The sequence below is a fragment of the Typopeltis vanoorti genome, chromosome 5 (assembly GCF_054136105.1).
Source record: "Typopeltis vanoorti isolate ZY-2024b chromosome 5, IOZ_Tvanoo_1.0, whole genome shotgun sequence".
In the NCBI taxonomy this organism is placed as follows: Eukaryota; Metazoa; Arthropoda; class Arachnida; order Uropygi; family Thelyphonidae; genus Typopeltis; species Typopeltis vanoorti.
This window is the reverse complement of record NC_143553.1, coordinates 138,121,271-138,141,699: the sequence shown is the minus strand read 5'-3', so window position 1 is coordinate 138,141,699 and position 20,429 is coordinate 138,121,271. Positions and strand designations below refer to the sequence as shown.

Genomic DNA, 20,429 nt, shown 5'->3' with positions numbered 1-20,429 from the left:
AAATATCTGAAACTGCCATAACAACATTCACTATCTATTTCTTAAAATTTTAAACTTTTTTTGTGTGCGTGGTATATGTGAAATTTTTAATTTCTTTTTTTGTAAAGTAAAAATAGAGGTGGGATATATATACTCGAGGGCAAGTTATATTTTAGTAAATAAATACAGTATCTTACTGAGACAATTAATGTGGAGTCATTAACCTCTATATACAAGTAGCTTAATGGTGACTACTTGTACATGAAATTTGTGACTTTTCAATGTTTGGCTCACATATGTTGGTGATATATTCACCATTTGGTCCCATGGCTGCCAAACGTTAAATACATTCCTAAGCCACCTGAACAAACAGCACAAACATATCCAAACATATTCATTATTGAGGTTGAAAGCAATAACTGTCTTCCTTTTCTAGACACACTGTCACAAGTCTTCCCTCAGACTGTAGTCTCATTTTCGTGGTCTACTGTAAACCTACACACACACACACAGACAGACCAATTGTTATACAAAGATTCACACCACCATCCAAAACAAAAACATCAGCACCCTCAAACATAATGTTAACAATTTGCTCTGATGAACAGGCACTGTAGAATGAATATGAAATTATTTGCCAAACCTCTATGAAGAATGACTAAAAAAAAAAAAACTTCACAAAATCCTTTACAGTAATGCTATGAAAGCTTATTCATAGCATTATGAATCGCTAATGTATTACAAAAATGCCATTTTTGTAATACATTAGCGAAATATCAGCTTAACTAACTTAATAAATAGACTTAATTACAATATTAAGGCAACATTCAAACCTCATACAAAATTAAAAAGCATGCTTAACTAAAAAAATTATTAAAAGTAGACTACATCAATTGCACCTCTACAGTCCTTTTATCTTTAGGTTCTGTCTGATTAGGGTTTCTTGTATTGGGATTCTGTATCATGTCCTTCTGAATGCTATACAGGTTGGTTCTTTTGCAATTAATTCTTTGACAGGTTTGGAGTGCATGATCACACAAGCCTGTTTTAGCATAGTGAAGGAATTTAATGTAGTGTTTGTGTTTGTCTTTTCTTATTGGAATTGTGTATCCTGTTTCCCCTATGTAGAGTTAAGCTGCAGGTTGCACTTGATTTTGTAAACTCCCCAGTGAACAAAGAAAGTGGATCTCTGCCTAACCATGTGGTTTATTATAGTACATAAAAACACACTTTTTTTTTCTTATCATTTGCAATAATATGATTCATTTTTTAATTTTAATCTACAGTTTTGTAATGCCATGTGGAAAGATTTAATTTCGTCTTTTATACCTAGGTAGCTTCTACTTAAATAATTATGCTTTTAGTGACATTTGTGGCATAGATAATTGACTGTAATTCACACAAGAATGATTTTAATAATAATAAATATTATAAAAAAAGTATTGGATATTTCAGTCTGAAAATAGTGGACTGTCATCAATGAATTATGACTAATTTAAAAGGTAGAGCAAGCAATAATGGATTTCACATTCATGGTATGAGACTTTCATGCTAAAAATAACATTACTAAATATGGATTATACCCCCCCCTAAAAAAAAAAAAAAAAGGCTGTTGCTGGAAGTAAGAATCTCTCAGATTCTTGGTAAACAAATACAATAGTTGAGATGTAGGTTAGTGTGATACAAGAGAGCTTCAGCACTACAGATGCCATTTCAAATTTGTCCCATTTTAAGGAGTATCTACAGATATGTTTCCAACCAAAGGATTCTATGATCTGGGTCAACTCCACTCCTCCATCTCAGAAATCCCAAAAGTTTGTGTTTCACAAGATGAAACATGATTTCTTTCTGTATTCTTGAAGTCTCTTTTCGACTGACCGTTCAATTTGTCCAGAATATGTGAGGTGGCATTCCCAAGAGAGACAGTATCAAAAGTTTATCCTTGGCAGATGGTAATAACAACAATAACAGTTTGTTGGCTAGAAAAAACAACTGACCCCCATTATTCTTGGGAATTGGTTCTGAGATGTCAGTAATGTAAGGAAATGGAATGCTACTTTCACTCTTAAAGCCATGTTGCAAGTGTCTATAATGCATTGAATCTTCTGATTGTTAAAAGCATTTATTTAATGTACAGTATGATTTTCTCATGATTCATTTTGCCACAAGAACACACCTGTGCCTTTGTGCGATCTGACATTGCCTGCTAGAGAATGCTAAATTTAGAATCCTAAGTTTTTTTACTTTTTCTGGCTCAAAGTTCCATTACTCCATTCAGTAACATTCATCTACTACATTTATCACTCCCCAAATTCTGGAAACTATTCTGACCTTTGTATCTTCCTATCCATGAAGCTTGTTGACCTTCTGCAATCCACCATCCAAATAGTGAAGTCATCTTCCTAGGTGACCTTAATATCCACAACTTCAACCAGCTTCACTTTTCCAACACCATCACTTAATCTGAATATAATTATTAATTGACAGCTCTGATCCACTCAGTTAGCCTAGTGACCGTGTGCTTCGCAACCATGTGCCTGGGGAAGGAGTGTCCTAGGTTTGATTCCCATCAGTGATGTGAGGAGCTGAAAGATCTTTCTCAGCCATAGCCAAGTTAGCCTGTCTTGGGTATGGACAGTAGGGTTTTCCCCCCAGTTTATCCTGGGGTTTTTCATCCCGCAAAGCAGGCAGACTGGCCTTGAATTCAACACTAATAGGATACACCAGGGCTTATGGCTGACTACCTTATCCTGTGAATGGTTTGAGATCTGATGATTAATAAACCCTCGACACCACAAGGTAAAAGAGAGGAAAAGGAAAAGGAGATGAGATTTAACAACTCCAGTGAGTCCAAAGACTCATCGAGGGAGGGCACCTACTCTACATTTGTCTCCACTACTCAGTACCAGCATCTACCGCCCACCACAGGATTCGAACCCGCAGCCTTTTGGCCAGGCCAGCATGGCTATGTGGAAGTTTTTGCTATAAGAAGTAACCTTAAGCAAATCACACATCTACCTACCCAAATTCCCAATATCCTCAACTTTCACAATACCTTTGATCTTTTTTTTTTAACCAGTTCTTCCAGATACACTGCAGAGGTCATCTCCCCTCTCAAACTAACTGCTAGGATTACTACTCTTTGTTTCTATGATGTCTATTGCTTCTACTCTTCTGACCCAGACATGTACGCTAAGCAAGTCACAGAAATTATCCTTATTGTCATGAAGGCCTTTATTCCCTCTAATATTCTCATCCACTTTCCAAACCCTGGTTCAGCAGATATTTGAGGCAGTTGAAGAAAAAAACTCAGCTACTGGTGACTTGCAACAAAAACCCAAGCTTCGTATTGAGTCTGTGCTTAAGCATGCAGAAAATGTAAAACAGCCATCAGAAAATCCAAATCCAACATCATAAATACCAGTAGCAAAAAACTGGCCTCTTGTCTAAATAGAAACAACTGTTTCTATTTAAGGGACAGGAAGGACCTTCCTGTCCCTTACAAAGGCCATTAAATGCAGTTTCTGCTCACCTACACTTCCACCTCTTTCTTTTTCTGATGTCACCACTGTTACTTGACCAAAGATAAAGCTGACCTCCTAACATCATTCATTTCTTCCAACTCCTGCATAGGTGATGAAGGCAAATCACCTTCTACTATACCATAACTGAGCACCATGCCTCAAATGGTTTTTTGCAGATAGTCATAAGAAGACTACTACATAACTTGGATGCTAAAAAGTCTTCTAGGTCCATTAGCATCTCTCCAATTGTATTCACACTTTGTGTCCAGAGCTAACTCCTGACCTCTGTCATCCTCCAATCTTCTGTAGTCAACTGTCGCTTATCCTACCACACAGAAGTAAACATATATCCAACCTTTCCAAAAAAAAAGGAAATAAAATCCTCGTCTAACTATTGATCAGTTGCCATCACCTTAGTCCTCTCCAGAATAATGGAGAAAGTTAGTGACAGTCAACTTTTCCACTACCAGTTAATCAGTAACCACCAGTGTGGATTCCACTATCTGAAGTCCACAGGTGACCTCTTAGCCTGCCACTGGACATGTGCCATGGAAGGTTTGGAGAACTGTGCTGTCACTCTTGACATTTCCAAGACTTGATTGTGTTTGTCATTGAAGCCTGCTTAGCAGACCTAAGTGCCTTCCTTCAATCTACCTGCCACCCACTGTAATTGGATAGCCAGCTTCCCCTATGGTCATTCACTGAATGCCATGGTGGATAACTCTCTCTCTGGGCTTTGCCACCAATGCAGGATACCTCGGGTTCTATTACTTACCCACTTTCTCCTAAATGACCTGCTCTCAGTCTCCACCACTCATTGTACTATTGTCAGCTTGCTGACAATAGTACAATGAGATATTAGAATTTGAATATTATTACAATTAGAAAATATTACAATTAGAATATGTGGTCCCCAGATATTCCAAGCTTCATGATCATTTTTTAATGTGGCTCCCACCCACGATACATTGATTTGTGAACTTATAATACATTCGTACTGTAGATGGATTAAGGATTTTTTTCCTCCATTTTATTGATTTTTGTTATTTTTATTTTTTACCTTCATGGAAATTTTTCAAGCCACTTTAGTCATTCAGTAAGTAGGATTTAATGAAATTCATCTCCCATCTACAACCAATGCTTTACCATCCTGCAGTGGAGCAAGGATTGGGTCACCTTCATTGCTACCAAAACACAGTCCTGCCTTTTCTCTTGCAAAAGAGATCCCAGCTTATTTTCCATTACCCCAAGTATAAGGTAGATAGATCAGATCTCTCACTGTCTCCTTAGATTAATATTTACTGCCAGCCTCTCCTAGTATGTCATATCAGTAGCTTCCTCAGCCTATAAAAACAAGGCATTCTTTCCTGCTCACATTGCTATTTTACACCCATCCAGTTACTAATCCTATACCAATCCCTAATCTGCCATCCTCAGAATACAGCCCACACATTTGGGGTGGTGCACCTGAAGCTTCTTGAAAAATTCTTGATTCTCTCCAGAGGAGAGCAGTTGACCCATAGATGACTGCTCTCTCACAAACTCACTTCAGCTGGTGTACACCTCTTTCAACTCTGTGTCCCCTTTTACAGATACTTTTGTGGCTACTACTCCAGTGAATTGGCAAACATCATTTTTCCACTTTCTGTTGGGCCTATTGAAACAAGAACAGCAGCTGCTCAACCTCTTTTCAAGTACAAGTACAATCACACCAAGCATGCTTCTCTTCTTCCTCATTTATTACATATACCTCTGTCCCTTCTGGAACAGCATTCTTCATAATTTGTTTTGCAATGACAACTTCCAGCTCTTCAAGAAAAATGTCATAATAATAATAATATAACATATTTTCTAGCATGCACAGCTTGAACCATGAATGTAAATTTTGTTGTTCGTTCTATCTTTTAAATGAGTTATAATTCACTGATGTTAGTGTGTCATTTTTAGATTGAATCTAATCCTGTTTAATATTTCTTGTCATTAATACTATTCTTGTGTACATTTGTGTTAAGGACAAAAAAAAATCAGAAAATAGCTGACGCCTTTTTATTCCCGTATACGGGAGTAGGTGAGGCCATTTTGCTAAGGACAGTTGAACATAATTCTAAAGTGCAGCCCAGGTGTTCTGAAGGGAAAAGGGAATATGTATAAATGAAAACATAAAATTCAAAAATAAGATGAGGATTCTGAGGTGCAGAAATAAACATTAAAAAGAAACAAAATGCAAAAATAGCAGCAGCAGCAACAACAATAGCCAGTGATAAACAAAACTACAGAATCAAAATTGGAGATAAAAATTAAAAAATTTGGCTAATTAATTGAAAACATGTATCTGAAAGCAGAATTTCTTAATATATAAATGAGGAATTTTACAAATGCATATACTGGAATATAATTGACAATCGACAATAACAATTGCTAGACACACATATTCATGTATTCATAAGAATAATATAATTTTATTATTGCAAATATTTCAGCCTGAAATTAACAGGCCATGATCAGTGTATTAGCATAATAACAAGGTGAAGCTAGAACAAAGAATGTTAATCCTTTTTTTTACAAAGCTGAGCCACATGCCAGAGTGTTACCATACAGATGATTAAAATATAAAATTAGATTGCAATTAAATATGAAACTAAAATTAAAATAACTTTAATTTTAGTTTCATAGTTTTTTTAGTTATTGAAAGCACAATAAATTAACAAAAATATAAACAAATGAATGATATGACATTTTGTTTTTGTAAAAGGGTGGAAGAAAGAGGAAGGATAGCACATTATTATTAACCATGATGAGACTCTCCCAAATCTTGGCAATGGATAGACTATTGTTTCAGTTTAAATTTGGGTAATGTAAAAGTGCTTCAGCACTCTCTTTAAATAACCTCTCAAACTTAAACTGGCCCTAAATTAAAAGAAAAGTACTAGACCAGAGGATATTATGGTTAGTGTCTACTCCATGCTGTGCAAGGCCAGATTTTTCAGGTTTATTGTTGTTGCTATAAGATTGATAATCTTATAGTCATACGACTGAACATCCTGTTTCTCCAAAGTACAAACAGACATAATCGTGTTAACCTAGTAAACCAGGGAGGTTGGGGACTGTTTATCTTTTGTGGATGGTAATCAGGAGAAGATTTTTCTGATAGAGAAGAATGTATATGGACTAAACTGTATCTTTTCGAGATTTTTGCAATTACCTCTGAGATGCTCACGGTGCATGGAATCGGAACTCACTGTACAGGTTCAGGGTTCTTTGAGATGTGCTTGTAAGTGTTCAGAATGCATTTAAACTTTCTTGAAATGAAGCCATTCTGTAGTATGATGCTTTGGATGATGTCTAGTTTTTGTTGGAGATCCCTTGGATTGGAATAGATATTGCGCTCTATTGAACAATGATTTGATTTCTATTTTTTGAGAAGCATGATGGACTGAATCTTGTTGAATGTACCTGTGAAGGTAGGTTTATGGTGAACGGATGTTGTAAGTATTGCAGGTGAGATGAGAAAAGAGGATGTCCAGGATAGTTAATTTTCCCACCTTTTCTTTTTCCATGGTGAATTTGATGCATGGGTGTAGGCTGTTGAGTTAGTGTGGACACCAACCGTAATATTCCCTGGTCCAATACATGCCTTTTTAATTGGTGCTGGTATGAGTAGTTATTTAAAGAGAGTTCTGAAGCACTTTTAAACTGCCCAAACCTAAATCAGAATGATTGTCTACCTGTTGCCATGATTTGGGAGAGCCTCATCCTCATGAATGGCTAGCAGTAGCATGCTTCTCTTCTTCATTCCCCCATACTGCCATATCATTCAGTCATTTTATTTATATGGTTTTTGTTATTTTATTATATTTCAAAGCAAATTATTTTAATTGCAATCTAATTTTATTTTTAACTGTAAGGTGGCACTCTGTCATGGGGCCCAGCTATCTAAAAAATGAATTAATGTTCTTCTTTGTTCTAGCTTCACCTTGTAATTATGCTGAAGCACTGATGATGGCCTGTTAATTTTAGGTCATAATATTTGTAATAATAAAATTATTATTTTTTATTCTTGTATCTGTATCTAATCTGTGCATATATACTGTATTTACTTGAATATAACTCACACTTTTTTCCCCAAAATTAAAGTTAAAAAATCGTGGTTCAAGATATATGCGAGGATTTTCGGAAGCTAGTTTTTCAGGAAAAACTAAATCAACATTTATAATTAAATCTTATTCATTATAATTTATAATTGCTCACATTATTTATACAATAAATGCATTTAAATTTTAATTATAAACATTATTTTCACGATTGGCCTCTCACCTTCATCATGTGTATTTGAATCTTCAGCAACAATGCTTCTGTAATTAAATTAAAACAAACAGTCATCTACCCATATAGTCATCTTTGCTCCCATCCAGAGCATTAGAGATGTCAGTTTTTAAAAAACTATTGCCAATTATTTCTGGTGAAATTATGTCTCAAGCTCTCAAAATCCAGTTGCACAACAGTTCTAGTGATGGTCTCTTAATCTTTCCTGCTGGAGTCAGGTCATAGCTGCCAGCTGCCATCCACTCGTTGTAGAACCTAAACCTCACCTCATTCACCACTCCACCTTGTGCAATTCAAGATCTAGTAGAAGTCGATGCTCTCACTTCCACATTTCCTCTTGTTGCTTCTATTTCTATGCATGTGATTGGTAGTATTAACAAAAGATCACACAACTCAACAACAAAGGTGAGCCAACAATTGTTGAGTTGATATGCTGATTTTCTTCAACCAAATTCCAAATTATCTGAAACTTCAATAACAACATTGATTATCTGTTTCTTAAAGTTTTAAACTTTTTTCATGTGTGAGGTATATGCAAAACTTTTTCATTTCTTTTTTCATAAAGTAAAATCAGGGGTACGAGATATACACAAGGGCGAGTTATAATTGAGTAACTACAGTAATTGGTATCAAGTTAACAATAATTTTGGATAAAATGAGTTGACTGTTTTTATTTAGGCATAGTATGCCATTCATTCATCTATTACATTCCTATCAGTGCCATCATGGAGAAAAAAAATTTTTTTAATCTTTATTTTAATCTTTTAGAAACTAATTAGAATGAAATGCCATCTGCTTGGAAAATAATAATAATTCATTTTGTAATAGGAATTCGGCATTTTTTCAGTACAAATCCTTTGTTCTTGAAAAGATGGACAGGAAGTGCAATCAATGAATTTATAAATTATCCAAGATTATATTCTTCTTTAGCAGTCAGTGAGAAATGAACTTAATAAAATTTGGAAAAACAACAAAATTAAAACTCTACAAATAAAATTATATGAAAGTATAATACTACCAACAGAGAGGAAATGGTTAGCTATTGAAATGAAATGTTTTATTTCAGAAAAATAAACGAACTCATTAGACAGAACATAAGACTAATATACAAGTGTGCTGCAAAATTTGAATATTCCTAACTCAGCAATTCTTAACACATTTAAAAAGCATCAACGCCATTTGTTTGGTCACATTGTGCAAATGTAACTGGACAGACTTCCTCATCTGATATTTGAGGGCACTTTTGGTCTTACCCTGGGTCTTCTACCCAGGGGACTTGGACTTGCAAAACTATTGGCATATGAAAAAGTTTGCTGTGGACAGAGAACAGTGGAAGGCTCTTATCCATGAGAGACTCAGTCCATCTTGAGAATGGAAGAGGAGAAGAAGAATATTCTTGTTTAATCCTTTACCCAAGTGTAAGCTAATAAAGTTGGTGCTTGAAGTATCTTCATGACTAGGCTGCTTGTATATTGAAGCTGTTGACTTCACACTCGTAATGCATAGCAACATACATGTCCATGGAATACTAAGGCAAGTTATGTGATGACAACAGCCTCCATATACAAGTAGTTTAGTGATGAAGATACTTCACATGCAGATGTTGTTTGCTTGCAGTTGGGTAAAGGATTAAATAAAAATATAATTTCTTGCAAGTATAATTTACTTTATGACCAAGCAAAAAAATGTTTATATTTAAGTAATTTTATGTAAATAGAGATTTAAACTGCTGTAGAATATATAATATAAATATCTTTCTTTCTCTTCATGTTTTTTGATCATCATGCTTTTCATTTCAAGGACGAATTTAAACATTGCTCAAAAAAACGTTAGAATTGGGTTGGGATGGGGGGGGGGATAAGCATTGACTGGTAATGGAACTTTGCCATACCTTTTTGGTAGTTTGTTATAATGAGTGGGGTTTTATCATGGATTTAGTTTTAGTGAGGTTTTTATAATATGTTTGCTGTAGTAATGGTCAACTGTGTTACCTTCAGATTATATATTCTTCTTCTTATTGTGCTATCTTCTATCGAAGGTCAGCGACCATCTTGGCGAACAAACTGCGCTCTTGTGCTAATCTGAGCAGTTGTGCACTGCTCTTTCCTGTCCACGTCTTGATGTTGTCAAACCATGATATTCTTTTTCTTCCTCTAGTTCCTATATTAAAATTCTTTTTGCTAGTTTATTTTTTGAATGGATGTTGTCAGATATAATACAGACCAGATATTAAACTTTAGGTTTCACACTTGCTAATGAAAATCATTTACCATTACCTAAAAACATTCACAAACATCCATGCCACAGCAGAATTTGAACTATGACCCATCTGTCAGCCTGTCAACAGAATTGCTATTCATTTCAGCTAGTCAAGCCATTAAATTAATGAAAGCTTTTGAAAGATGCATTGACAGATATAAACTGTTCTTTCTTTTAAGATATAAGCTAATAACATTTATTAATTGGGGAAATTCTGTTTGTTCATTCTCAAGGGATCCTTTGCTTTCAAAGTTTGAGAGTGAGTCATAGCAGTCCTTGATCAGGTGTGGTGTAGCAAAGAATATTTTATGGGTGTCATGAAAATAGTGCTAAGGTTTTATTTTAGTGGTCAGCATATTCTTTATTTTTTCAGAGGTACCTTTGATGTATAGTAATGCAATAAAACCACAGTAATTTGTTGAGACATTTTTACTAGTAATCCTATTATGGTATCATTTTAAGGTGCTTCTTTATGAGAAACAGATCCAGAGAATCCTGTTGATTTATTTTTTGGCTATATTATTATTATTATTATTATTATTTTTTTTTTTTTTTATTATTTATTTTTTTTTTTTTTTTTTTTGAGATGTTGATAGGAGCTGTAATGTAAATATTTGCTTATAGGGTTTGTCATTTTTAAAAATCGGGTTTAAAAACCGGTTTAAGATATTAGAATTAATATGTAAAAATTATTTAATTAAAAATGTTAACATTTTGACTTTAAATCACCTTGGGCACAAGCATATTGTAGTAAAACTAATCTTCATGAATCAGGCAAATGTTTGACATGCAAATCCACAAACGCATTCCATTATGCCATTCTATGTGGCACCTGCAGCACACAGACTGACCGATGACATCAGCTGTGTTGCTGACATGCACACCACCAGACCAGACCAGTTTAGTCTTGCATACTACCCATACTATGCAGCACACAATGTGCCATGACAGCTCTGTTCACTTGAGTTTGATCACAAGCAGGAATAGGAAGTTTATGTTATAGCTTGTTATTATTCTTATTTTAGTTTTAGTTAGTGAAAACAAAAACAACATCAATAAATTTATTAATGTCTATTCTAATAATATAACATTCTTTCATTATTAAATATTAATGTCATTGATAAAAATATTTAAAATATCTCATTTGATTTTTAGACCAAAATGAATGCTGCAAATAAGTTGGAGGTTTGGGATAATTTCAAAAAGGTTGGAAAAGACATCTGTCAATGCATCTTCCTGCCCACAAAAATTTATTAATTTTTGTGGGCAGGAAGAGGGTCCAGGTGTTTCTTCTTAATTTCTTTCTTTCTTAATTTCTTCATGAAGAAATTATAGCAAAACTTGCTGTAATGGATGGATTGTCCATTAATAGCATTACAACAAGCTTGTACATACGAGAGTCATTGCAATAATGGGGAAAATTATTACCTAAAAACAGCTCTCGAGTAATGTATCTCATTCATACGTTTTATGACACTGCCAAACGTGAAACTATAAATGAATTGAATTGCATTAAGAAGAATGGGAAAAATATTTCTTTAACTTTAAAATGCATGAACTAGCAAAAGAGATAGCAGATATTTGAATATCAACGTACATCATTTTGCAGAAGATTTCAATTTAAGCTTAGTTCCAATAGCTAGTTCTTGCAATGTTAAGAAAACATTAGAATTAGTTTTTGAGAGGCTACAAATTTTTAACTTGGATCTAGCAACTGACAGTTGCAGTGACAAACGATGGTGCCGCTGTTACAAAAATATTTGGCCAATTATCACCTGTAATTAATCAACTATGCTATTCACAAGCCATATACTTAGTGGTTACTGATGTGTTATATAAAAGTAAATTGCTGAAACCAATGTGTATGTTACAAGTGAGAAATCGGAAGATGACGTAGAGTGTGTGAAGATGACTATGGCGAGAATTTTTTAAATTCTCTTGATCTAGATAACGACTGTGGATTCCCTATGTTGTCTGACAATTACAAACAATCAATTTCTCAAATTAGAAAAATTTGCAAATTTTTTAGAAAATCTCCCATAAGAGATAGCATCCTTCCGAATTATGTAAAACAAGAAAAAGGAAAGGAATTAAGTCTGATTCTTGACTGCCAAATGAGATGGAATAGTTTAGAGGCCATGATTAAAAGATTTATAACATTAAAAGAATGTGTTGTTTTAGCTTTGAATGATATTGGTGCTTCTCATATGTGGAATGAAGCTCAATATCCTAAAATCATGGAGCTTCTTAAAGTGTTGGGACCAGTACGTCTAGCAGCTGAGGCCTTAGGGTGGCAAGATGTCAATTTATCATCAAGTGAAGACATATTTGAATTTCTGTTAAATGAACTAAAAAAATGTAAAGACTGATATTAGTTCAAAATTATTAACTGCTTTAGAAATAAGAATTCAAGAAAGAAGACAAGTTGGATTGGTAACCCTTTTGCTATATTTGCAAAATCCACAAAACATTTCAACAAAGAAATCTAGTGTATTTCCACTAGCTTCAAAACTTGATATTATTAAGTTATCTGGAAAAATATTATCTAGAATATATCCAAATTCTTGTATGGAAACAGATTATATTAATCAGGGCAATACTCTAAAAGAGGCCATGGAAAAATCATTTCATAGGTTAAGTTTCTTGAGGAACCTGAAGAAATAATATGAAATATGAAGACACTGAAGGCTGAATTTTCAGTATTTGAGGCAACCAATAAAAGAACAAAGAATTTAGATTTATTATTTGATACCCTGCAAATGATAGAATCAAGTTCAGTAGCCAGTGAGAGAGTATTTTCTGTTTCAGGCAGTTTTGTATTATCTAGAATAAGAGCAAGATTAAGTAATCGTTCAGTGGACATTTTATGTTTTTTGAAATCATATTTCCTGAAGAAAATGAAATAAAAATTTATAATTTATATTTCATACGGATTTTAGTTATTTTAGTTTTTTTTTAATTTGGTTTTGTATGGAGTATATTTTATTTTGTTATATATTTTTAGTTCCATAAATATTAAATAAACTGAAAAATTTTAAAATAAGTATAAATATTTTTTACTGTTTTAATTATATATATATATATTGGAAAAATTCGAAAACTGTTTTTTTTTCAAAAGTCAGTTTTTGTATAAACCCTATTTGCTTAATAATAAGTGTATCCAGAAAAAAGATGTACTTATTGTTGCAGTTGTTGATTTAAGAGATTAATTTAATTTTAGGATGGATTCCACTGAGATTCCATATCAAGGCATAGGATCAAAGTGCTAAAGTATCATGTAGCAGTACCATGTTTTAGGTTTCAAGGTGTTGGATATATCCAAAGTCGTCATGCCTCAGAATATATATACAAACTGCCAGTAGTAATAAATCCTTGTCTTATGTGTGCTTGGTTTTGCCATTAAAGTGTTTGCCCATAAGACCAAAAATGTTTAATTTTTGGTCTTATGGGCATATCTAATATTAAATAGTTACAGAAAAAAAAGTATGTTAAATAAAAAGTTTCACAAAAGTCATTCTTTAATTAATTATTATTGTTAAATAATAATTAATTAAATGGGTATCTCCGTGGAGTCAGAAGACTCATCACAGGAGACCCACACTAACTTTGATACACACAATACCTATCATATCTCTCCTTAAACTCTTCAGAGCACGTACAACTAGTTCTAGCAATCCATTCCACTTATTCACCACCCTCCAAGCAAAAAATTCTAATCCACATGCTTACTAACCACACTCTTACACAACTTCCAGGGGTGACCCCTAGTTCTCTTGCTTTTTGTCATATATTGAAAATTTTCTTTTGTGTCAGTCTTATAGAATTCTTTAGTAACATAAGTTTATATCATATGAGCAAGTCACCAGCTTGGTCACTCATCTGAATCCTCTCCACCAACCCCTGTTCCCCCAAGAAACCTAGGTGACCAAATCTGTGCACAGTAGTCAAGATGCAGCTGAATCATAGCCTTATAAAGTGAGAATAGCCATCCGATCTTTACTTGTTTGTGTATTTGTTAACATCCAAGTAATCCTTTGAGCTATTTTGCCACCTTTTACAGTATGCCCTCTGAACTTGAATTCTCTGTCCATCATTACCTCCAAATTCTTAGCCTCATCAATTTCTTGTAATCAGTACCTTCAATGTGATGCACATTATTTAATTTTTTCTACATTAAATTGACAACCATTATCTTTTGTACACAATATTGGTTTATTTCAATCATCCTGCACATCAACTTTATCAACTATTCCCCTTCTCAGTTTTGCACGATCCGCAAACAACTAATACCCCCCCCCTTAAATCATTCCCTATGTCATCGATATACAAATTAAAGAGTAGTTGCCCTATTACAGAGCCTTGAGGTGCTCCACTAGGCACCCTCATTCTCCTAGACCACTCCACCATATACTACTTAATTATTTAAAAAGAAATAATTATTTCTTTTATAAATTTAAGTGATATGTAAATATTAATCAGTACAACATATTTAACATTTCATTTATTAATGATGAATTACTCTAAGAACTGTGTGTGTCATTTATGTTCTAGGTATAATACTTGCATATATGAATACTTAGTGTTTAATAGATAGCTGTAAAATTCTTATGTTACAGTACTTTGAGTGGTAGAACTTTATTTTTTCCCCTTCCTCAATTTCTCACAGGTTGAATTTAAAGAAACATTGATTTTAATATGTTTTAACATATATGTTAAATTTGTTGATTTTTTTATTATGCCATTTGAACTTTTGGTACAAAATTTTCAGGAACTGCTAAATATATTTCATTTACAAGGAACTGTTCAGCTGGATAATCCCAAGTTCAGTTTTCACCTTATAGAATACTATGGAACTAAGCCCAGCATGGTGCCTGAAAAGCCATTTCAAGTTTTCTTTGGATGTTGGGTAAAATAACATAAATAAGAAAATTAATTTTTAAACATGCTTTTTATTCTGATTTTGTATAGTTAAAATCAGTCACGGTAGGTTTTAGAAATATTTATCTTGATGATTTGTTAGATCATGGGTTCTCAAGCAGTTTGTAGTCATAAACATAACTTGTTCGTGCATAGGTTATTGTAAACACTTCAGTTTCAAAAAACATCTGTATTCACTATTGTTAGATCCTGAATGGGCGAATTTTAAGAAATTATTCATTCAGAATCTAACATGAGAATTCTAGCTAACTTAGATAATACCCTCTCACCAGCAGAAAGTTCTGATTTGTTGTATAGGAAATTGTGTAATAATATATGAATTGTATCAGAAATATTTGCAGTCGAAAACTAAACTGGAGAATTATCAGATTAATGATCATTTTTGTAAAAGGGAAATAGTAGTTAAATTTTGTCTTATTAAGCTGTCTAAAACTTCGTAAATCAACAGACAGTAAAGAGCACTAGTGCAAAGGTCGCGCCTGAAGCGCACGTGGCGGCCATAACGCTGCGGGGTACTGCATATGCGGAAGATGATGCAAGTGTGCTTACCTAGAAGACAGCACCTAACGGCAGTAAGGAAACTGAGGATCATCTTGAGGGCATAAAAATAAAGGGTCATGCGAAAAAGGAGGGAGAGAATATAAGTCAATACGTGCGATATTGCGAGGCTTTTTGTTCCTGATTTCACCTCGAGGATTCCTGACCAGTGGACGGAGAAAGGACAAGCCTGGGTCCTATGATGCCAGACAGCGGGCAGTCTTTCTGAGTATGCTGAGCAAGATCTTCCCAAGACGAGCTGCATGCGAATCATCGGCCTATGCAAAAAATGTGCTAGTTGCTGGATCCCCCCATTCAAAAAGGAGTGGAGATAACCCTCAGTCGAGGCAGTAATAAGTTTGAGTCCGGAAAAATGTAGAAGGGACGACACAGCCATAAGCCAGGCGCAGAAAAACAATCGATCGAAGGATGACCTGAACAACACAGGGCAGTTAACAGACCTTCGGAAAGAACTGGGTAATGTAAAGACCTTTACTACAGGGTGTTCGGGATAAATTTGACATATTTATAATTAATTATATTTTTCCGTAAGTTACATGTATTAACACACACTTCTCTTCATTTAAAAGTTTGGACCCTTCTTCATTCATATACAAGATGTCAGAAAGGATGGATAGCTGGAACCCACCTGAATCATGGAAGAGAATAACTTGTATCATGATGATTCGTGCCCGCCATCAAAATAAGGATATTACGACTGCTGCCCAATGCTCCCTGAATACAGTAAAAACAATCAGGCATGAACTAGAGACTTGCAATGGTGACTACGAGGATATAGCAAGAAGAAAGATCCCTAGCAGACGATCTGATTGCGTTCGTACAGCAGAATTCCTCGCAAATCTGCAGGAACAGGTGTTGAAGAACCCATGCATTGGAATTCGGGCTTTGTTCGTGGAGTTGCTAACTGTAGTCAAGCCCTGGATAACAAGGGTAGCCAATGGTAGGCCGTATGTATGGCAGCAGGATTCGGCCCCTTGCCACACCTCTGGGAAAAGTCAAAAATGGTTGTCTGAAAATTTCTACGACTTCACCAGTCCAAATGTTTGGCCTCCAAACTCCCCAGACCTTAACCCCATGGATTATTTTGTATGGGGCGCAGTTGAAAAAGACACCAATCGCACTTCCAGTAATACAAAAGCCCAGTTAATGGATAAAATTAAAACAGTTTTTGCGGCCCTTCCCAGGGAGACTGTAGCATCAGCTTGTTCGAGGTTCCGAAGCAGAATTGAAGCTGTGATCGATGCTAATGGTGGTTATTTTGAGTAAATCTTGTTGATAGTATTGTAATTAACTCTGCCTGTAATGTTTTTTTGTCAATTCATTAAATTTAATAGATACAAAGAAGATTTTCTTTTTCCTTACGAAACTGTCAAATTTATCCCGAACACCCTGTATATGTTTTGAAAGAGATAGAGATTAAGTTATGCGGACAATCCATAATGGACTCTGATAAGAATTCGTAATTTGAGACCGCAAAAATTCTGTTGAACAAAGAAAAGTCAGGAATGAATCTATATAGTTGCATGTGACTGAAATTATATGTGTATTTGTATTTTGTGGATGAACTTTACCAGATAGTAACAAGTTGTATAAAATGTCTTTAAGAGTAGCATGCATAAGAGAATTGATTCAGAGTAATATCGTCATTTAGTTCTATTGTTTTGTGTGATTAGCATTGTGATCTGAGTGCATTTTGATTAATTTAGCATTGTGTAACTAGCTTAGCATGAGATATTAACCTAGTAAGAGATTTGGAAGTCTTAGTATTTTAATCCAATTTTTGTTGTAATTGTCATTAGTTCCAATAAACATGTTTTGTTGCATATAGCTAACTCATGCCTGAATTCGAGATATCAAATTACCACTTATAAAAAATTAGAACCATAGCGGGAGGGATTTTGATGAATATGTTTAAGTGATAGATCATTGGCCATGATTGCAATTAGTACCGATATCTATTTAGTGTGTGTGTTAGAGTGAATGCCAATCAATCTAGTAATATTCCCTGAACAAACTCATGTTATAGGATACTGGCTGGCGCAGCAAAAAAATATAAATTTGCCAGTATCCGAAAAGGAATCATTCCTAGGTAGAGTCGAGTTAGGCACACATAAAGAAGTATATAAAAGAGGAGATTGTATGACAAAAAAGGTATATAGTTAAGTTAATAGAAATAAAAAGACAATAAATATATAATCATAATATTATAACACTATGCTCATCCTAAATAGGAAGAAAGAGTTTTCTGAATGATATATGCACGTAAACACAAGAAAGATATTTAATTAACCAAATATTTTGGTCTGGAAATAGCAGACCATCCTCAGTGATATTACAAGAACAGTTTTAAAAAATACAAGCTAGAATACTAACAATAGATCGTTTAAAATAGAACAAGCCACGTGATGTTATATCACTAAGTATGAAACGGAATATTTTGAAGTAGAGACATGATTGAAAAAAAAAAATTAATAGAGTAATCTTGATTAGACTTTCCCAGATTTTTCTGTGTTCATGTGAGTTATCTTGGGTCTCCCATGATGAGTCTCCAGACTCCATGGAGATACCATATAATAGTAATAATAATCTAAAAATTTTTCATGGCAGAAAATAATCATTTTGTATTGTAGTGTACTTCTAGAAAGGCTCTACAAAGAAAGCTGTGAAGCACACATTCACAACCTGAATCTGAACAAAAATGATTGCCTAAAACTTTCTCAGTTTTGGGGAGTTATATTAACCAATACTCACTATTAATGTGTTCCATAATTGTAATTAAATATTGTTTATAATTTAAAAGTAATTAACTAAATCAATTTATTGTAATTTATTTTGAATATCTGTTAATGCAGAATGAACTATTCTCCTGCAGCTGATATTGTACATAATATCATGTGCTTTCAATTAAATTGGTCTTTTTTTTTAGGGACACATTCTGATATTGCATCATTTAAGTATTTTTTTAAACACTTCCCACACACTGTCAATATCCTTCCCATCCAACAACTGATACCATGACACAGAACCTAGCATGCTCCTCAGGTGGTCATAATTTCCTGCTTTGTAGTTTAGCATGTGACCTTTTCTGAATGGAACATTCACAAACTTATCCACTTTCCAAATCAGTACCACATGATCACTGTCACCAAATAAGTGAAATTAAAATAAATAAATAATACAGAAATCTCTTAGCAGATTCACTGTACTAAATGTAGTATAGGTTTACATTTCATTGATGGAAATCCATTTCATCTTTGTAATGTCTACCTACCTACCTATATCACCCTGCTTCAAATTGCCTGCCCTTCAAGATTGTCTTCTAGTTGAATGTTGCATTTTATATATACTCGTTCCTTTTCCTGATCACTGTTGCTTGAATGTGACATCTTGTATTATTATTTTTCATGATCTCACATGTTTTAGTCTTCTTCATGTCAGTAATACCAGTCATGAAAGATTAGTAGTTTTGTGATTTTTCTACCAGTTTGATTTCTTTTCCATTGATTGTGCTATCTTCAATCCCAATAATGGTTTGTTCTAGTAATTTACTTTTCACTGTTCACCCTGGTTCTCTATAGAAAACAGCAGAGAGAGAGAGAGAGAGAGAGAGAGAGAGAGACACTTTTTAACCAGGCAACATTCCACTTAAACTATCTTGTTATGATTTTTTTTAAATTTGAACTGATACAAAGACAGAGACAATGATTACAGTTGAGGTTTGGTTTATGTAAAGTGAAAGAGTGCAATGGGAGATGTAGATGACATGCATCTTCAAATTAGCTGAATGAGAACTAGGTTTATTTATTATGGGGGGGACTTCGATCATGGACACATCACCATAATCAATTATATGTTAGTGTCTTTCTATTAAAAAGATAGTTGTGAAGCCTTGGAAATTGCTTCACTCTTTCTCAGTTTTGTGAAGTACTGGTACACAAACACATGCTAAAGTGCACTGATTCTTTCACTAATTGGATTTGAAGCTTTTAATTTCAAAATCTTTTGTGTGCAGTGGAATACATCTGTCAAATGAATATGGTGAGTCATTAATATTCATTCTGTAACTGAATTTCAGCAAGTTGAATCTGGGCTTTAATGATTCTTGTAATATGAGCTGTAGGTGACTTGCAGCACTACTTAGCTTACAGTCACAGCTAGTCCAAAGTGAGGGGGAGGAGATGCAACATCTGCCCTGTTTTGTTGTAATGACTTCTGTTCCAATTCTATCAAGACTTGAGGAACAATATATGTGAAGGATTTTTAGCAGAATGTAAGTTAGCCTGTCTCATTTGGAATTTGCAGTTTTTTTGCTGTTGGAAGCTCATGTTTTCATTGACAAAACAGAACACACACACACACACAGGAGCTGTATGTAAGAGAAAGATTGCATTTGAACAGAAGGATGCTGACATTTACGGAAAGTGTTGCTTTTTGGGCAATAAGTGTGCTAAGGCAGTGAATCTAAAGTTATTGCCCAAAAAGCAACACTTTCCGTAAATCTCAGCATCCTTCTGTGTCAGCTGAGTGAAATCTGCAAAGAGTAAGAAATAGTTATGTGAATACTGACACTGCATTGGTTTTTCTTTTATACAAATGCAAGGAGCATTAGGAAGGATAGGAATACATTGATGCCAGTGATTGACTCAGTCTCTTTAAAGATCCTTGGTATCAATGAAACTTGACAAAAGAGAGTATCCTGACAGGGATAGAAATTGAAAAGTATGGCATATTTCAGCAGGATAAACAAATGTAAATGGAGTGGTGGAATGATACTTATGGTAAGAGATGAATTGTGCCTTCTTAAGGTAGAGGATCAGAGGAAAAATGACATAAATTGCTTTGAGAGTG

General features: G+C 34.3%; 1 protein-coding gene across 2 annotated transcripts in view; it reads left to right on the top strand.

Annotated features, from left to right (window-relative positions):
* The window catches only part of LOC150106864 (tRNA (guanine(10)-N(2))-methyltransferase TRMT11), a 203,618-nt gene that overhangs the window by 60,531 nt on the left and 122,658 nt on the right, over nucleotides 1-20,429 (top strand). For both annotated transcript variants that reach the window (XM_090392774.1, XM_090392773.1), the window contains exon 6: nucleotides 14,854-14,991. In XM_090392774.1, the coding sequence (XP_090248900.1) occupies nucleotides 14,854-14,991 (138 nt within the window). The remainder of the gene's footprint in view (nucleotides 1-14,853; nucleotides 14,992-20,429) is intronic.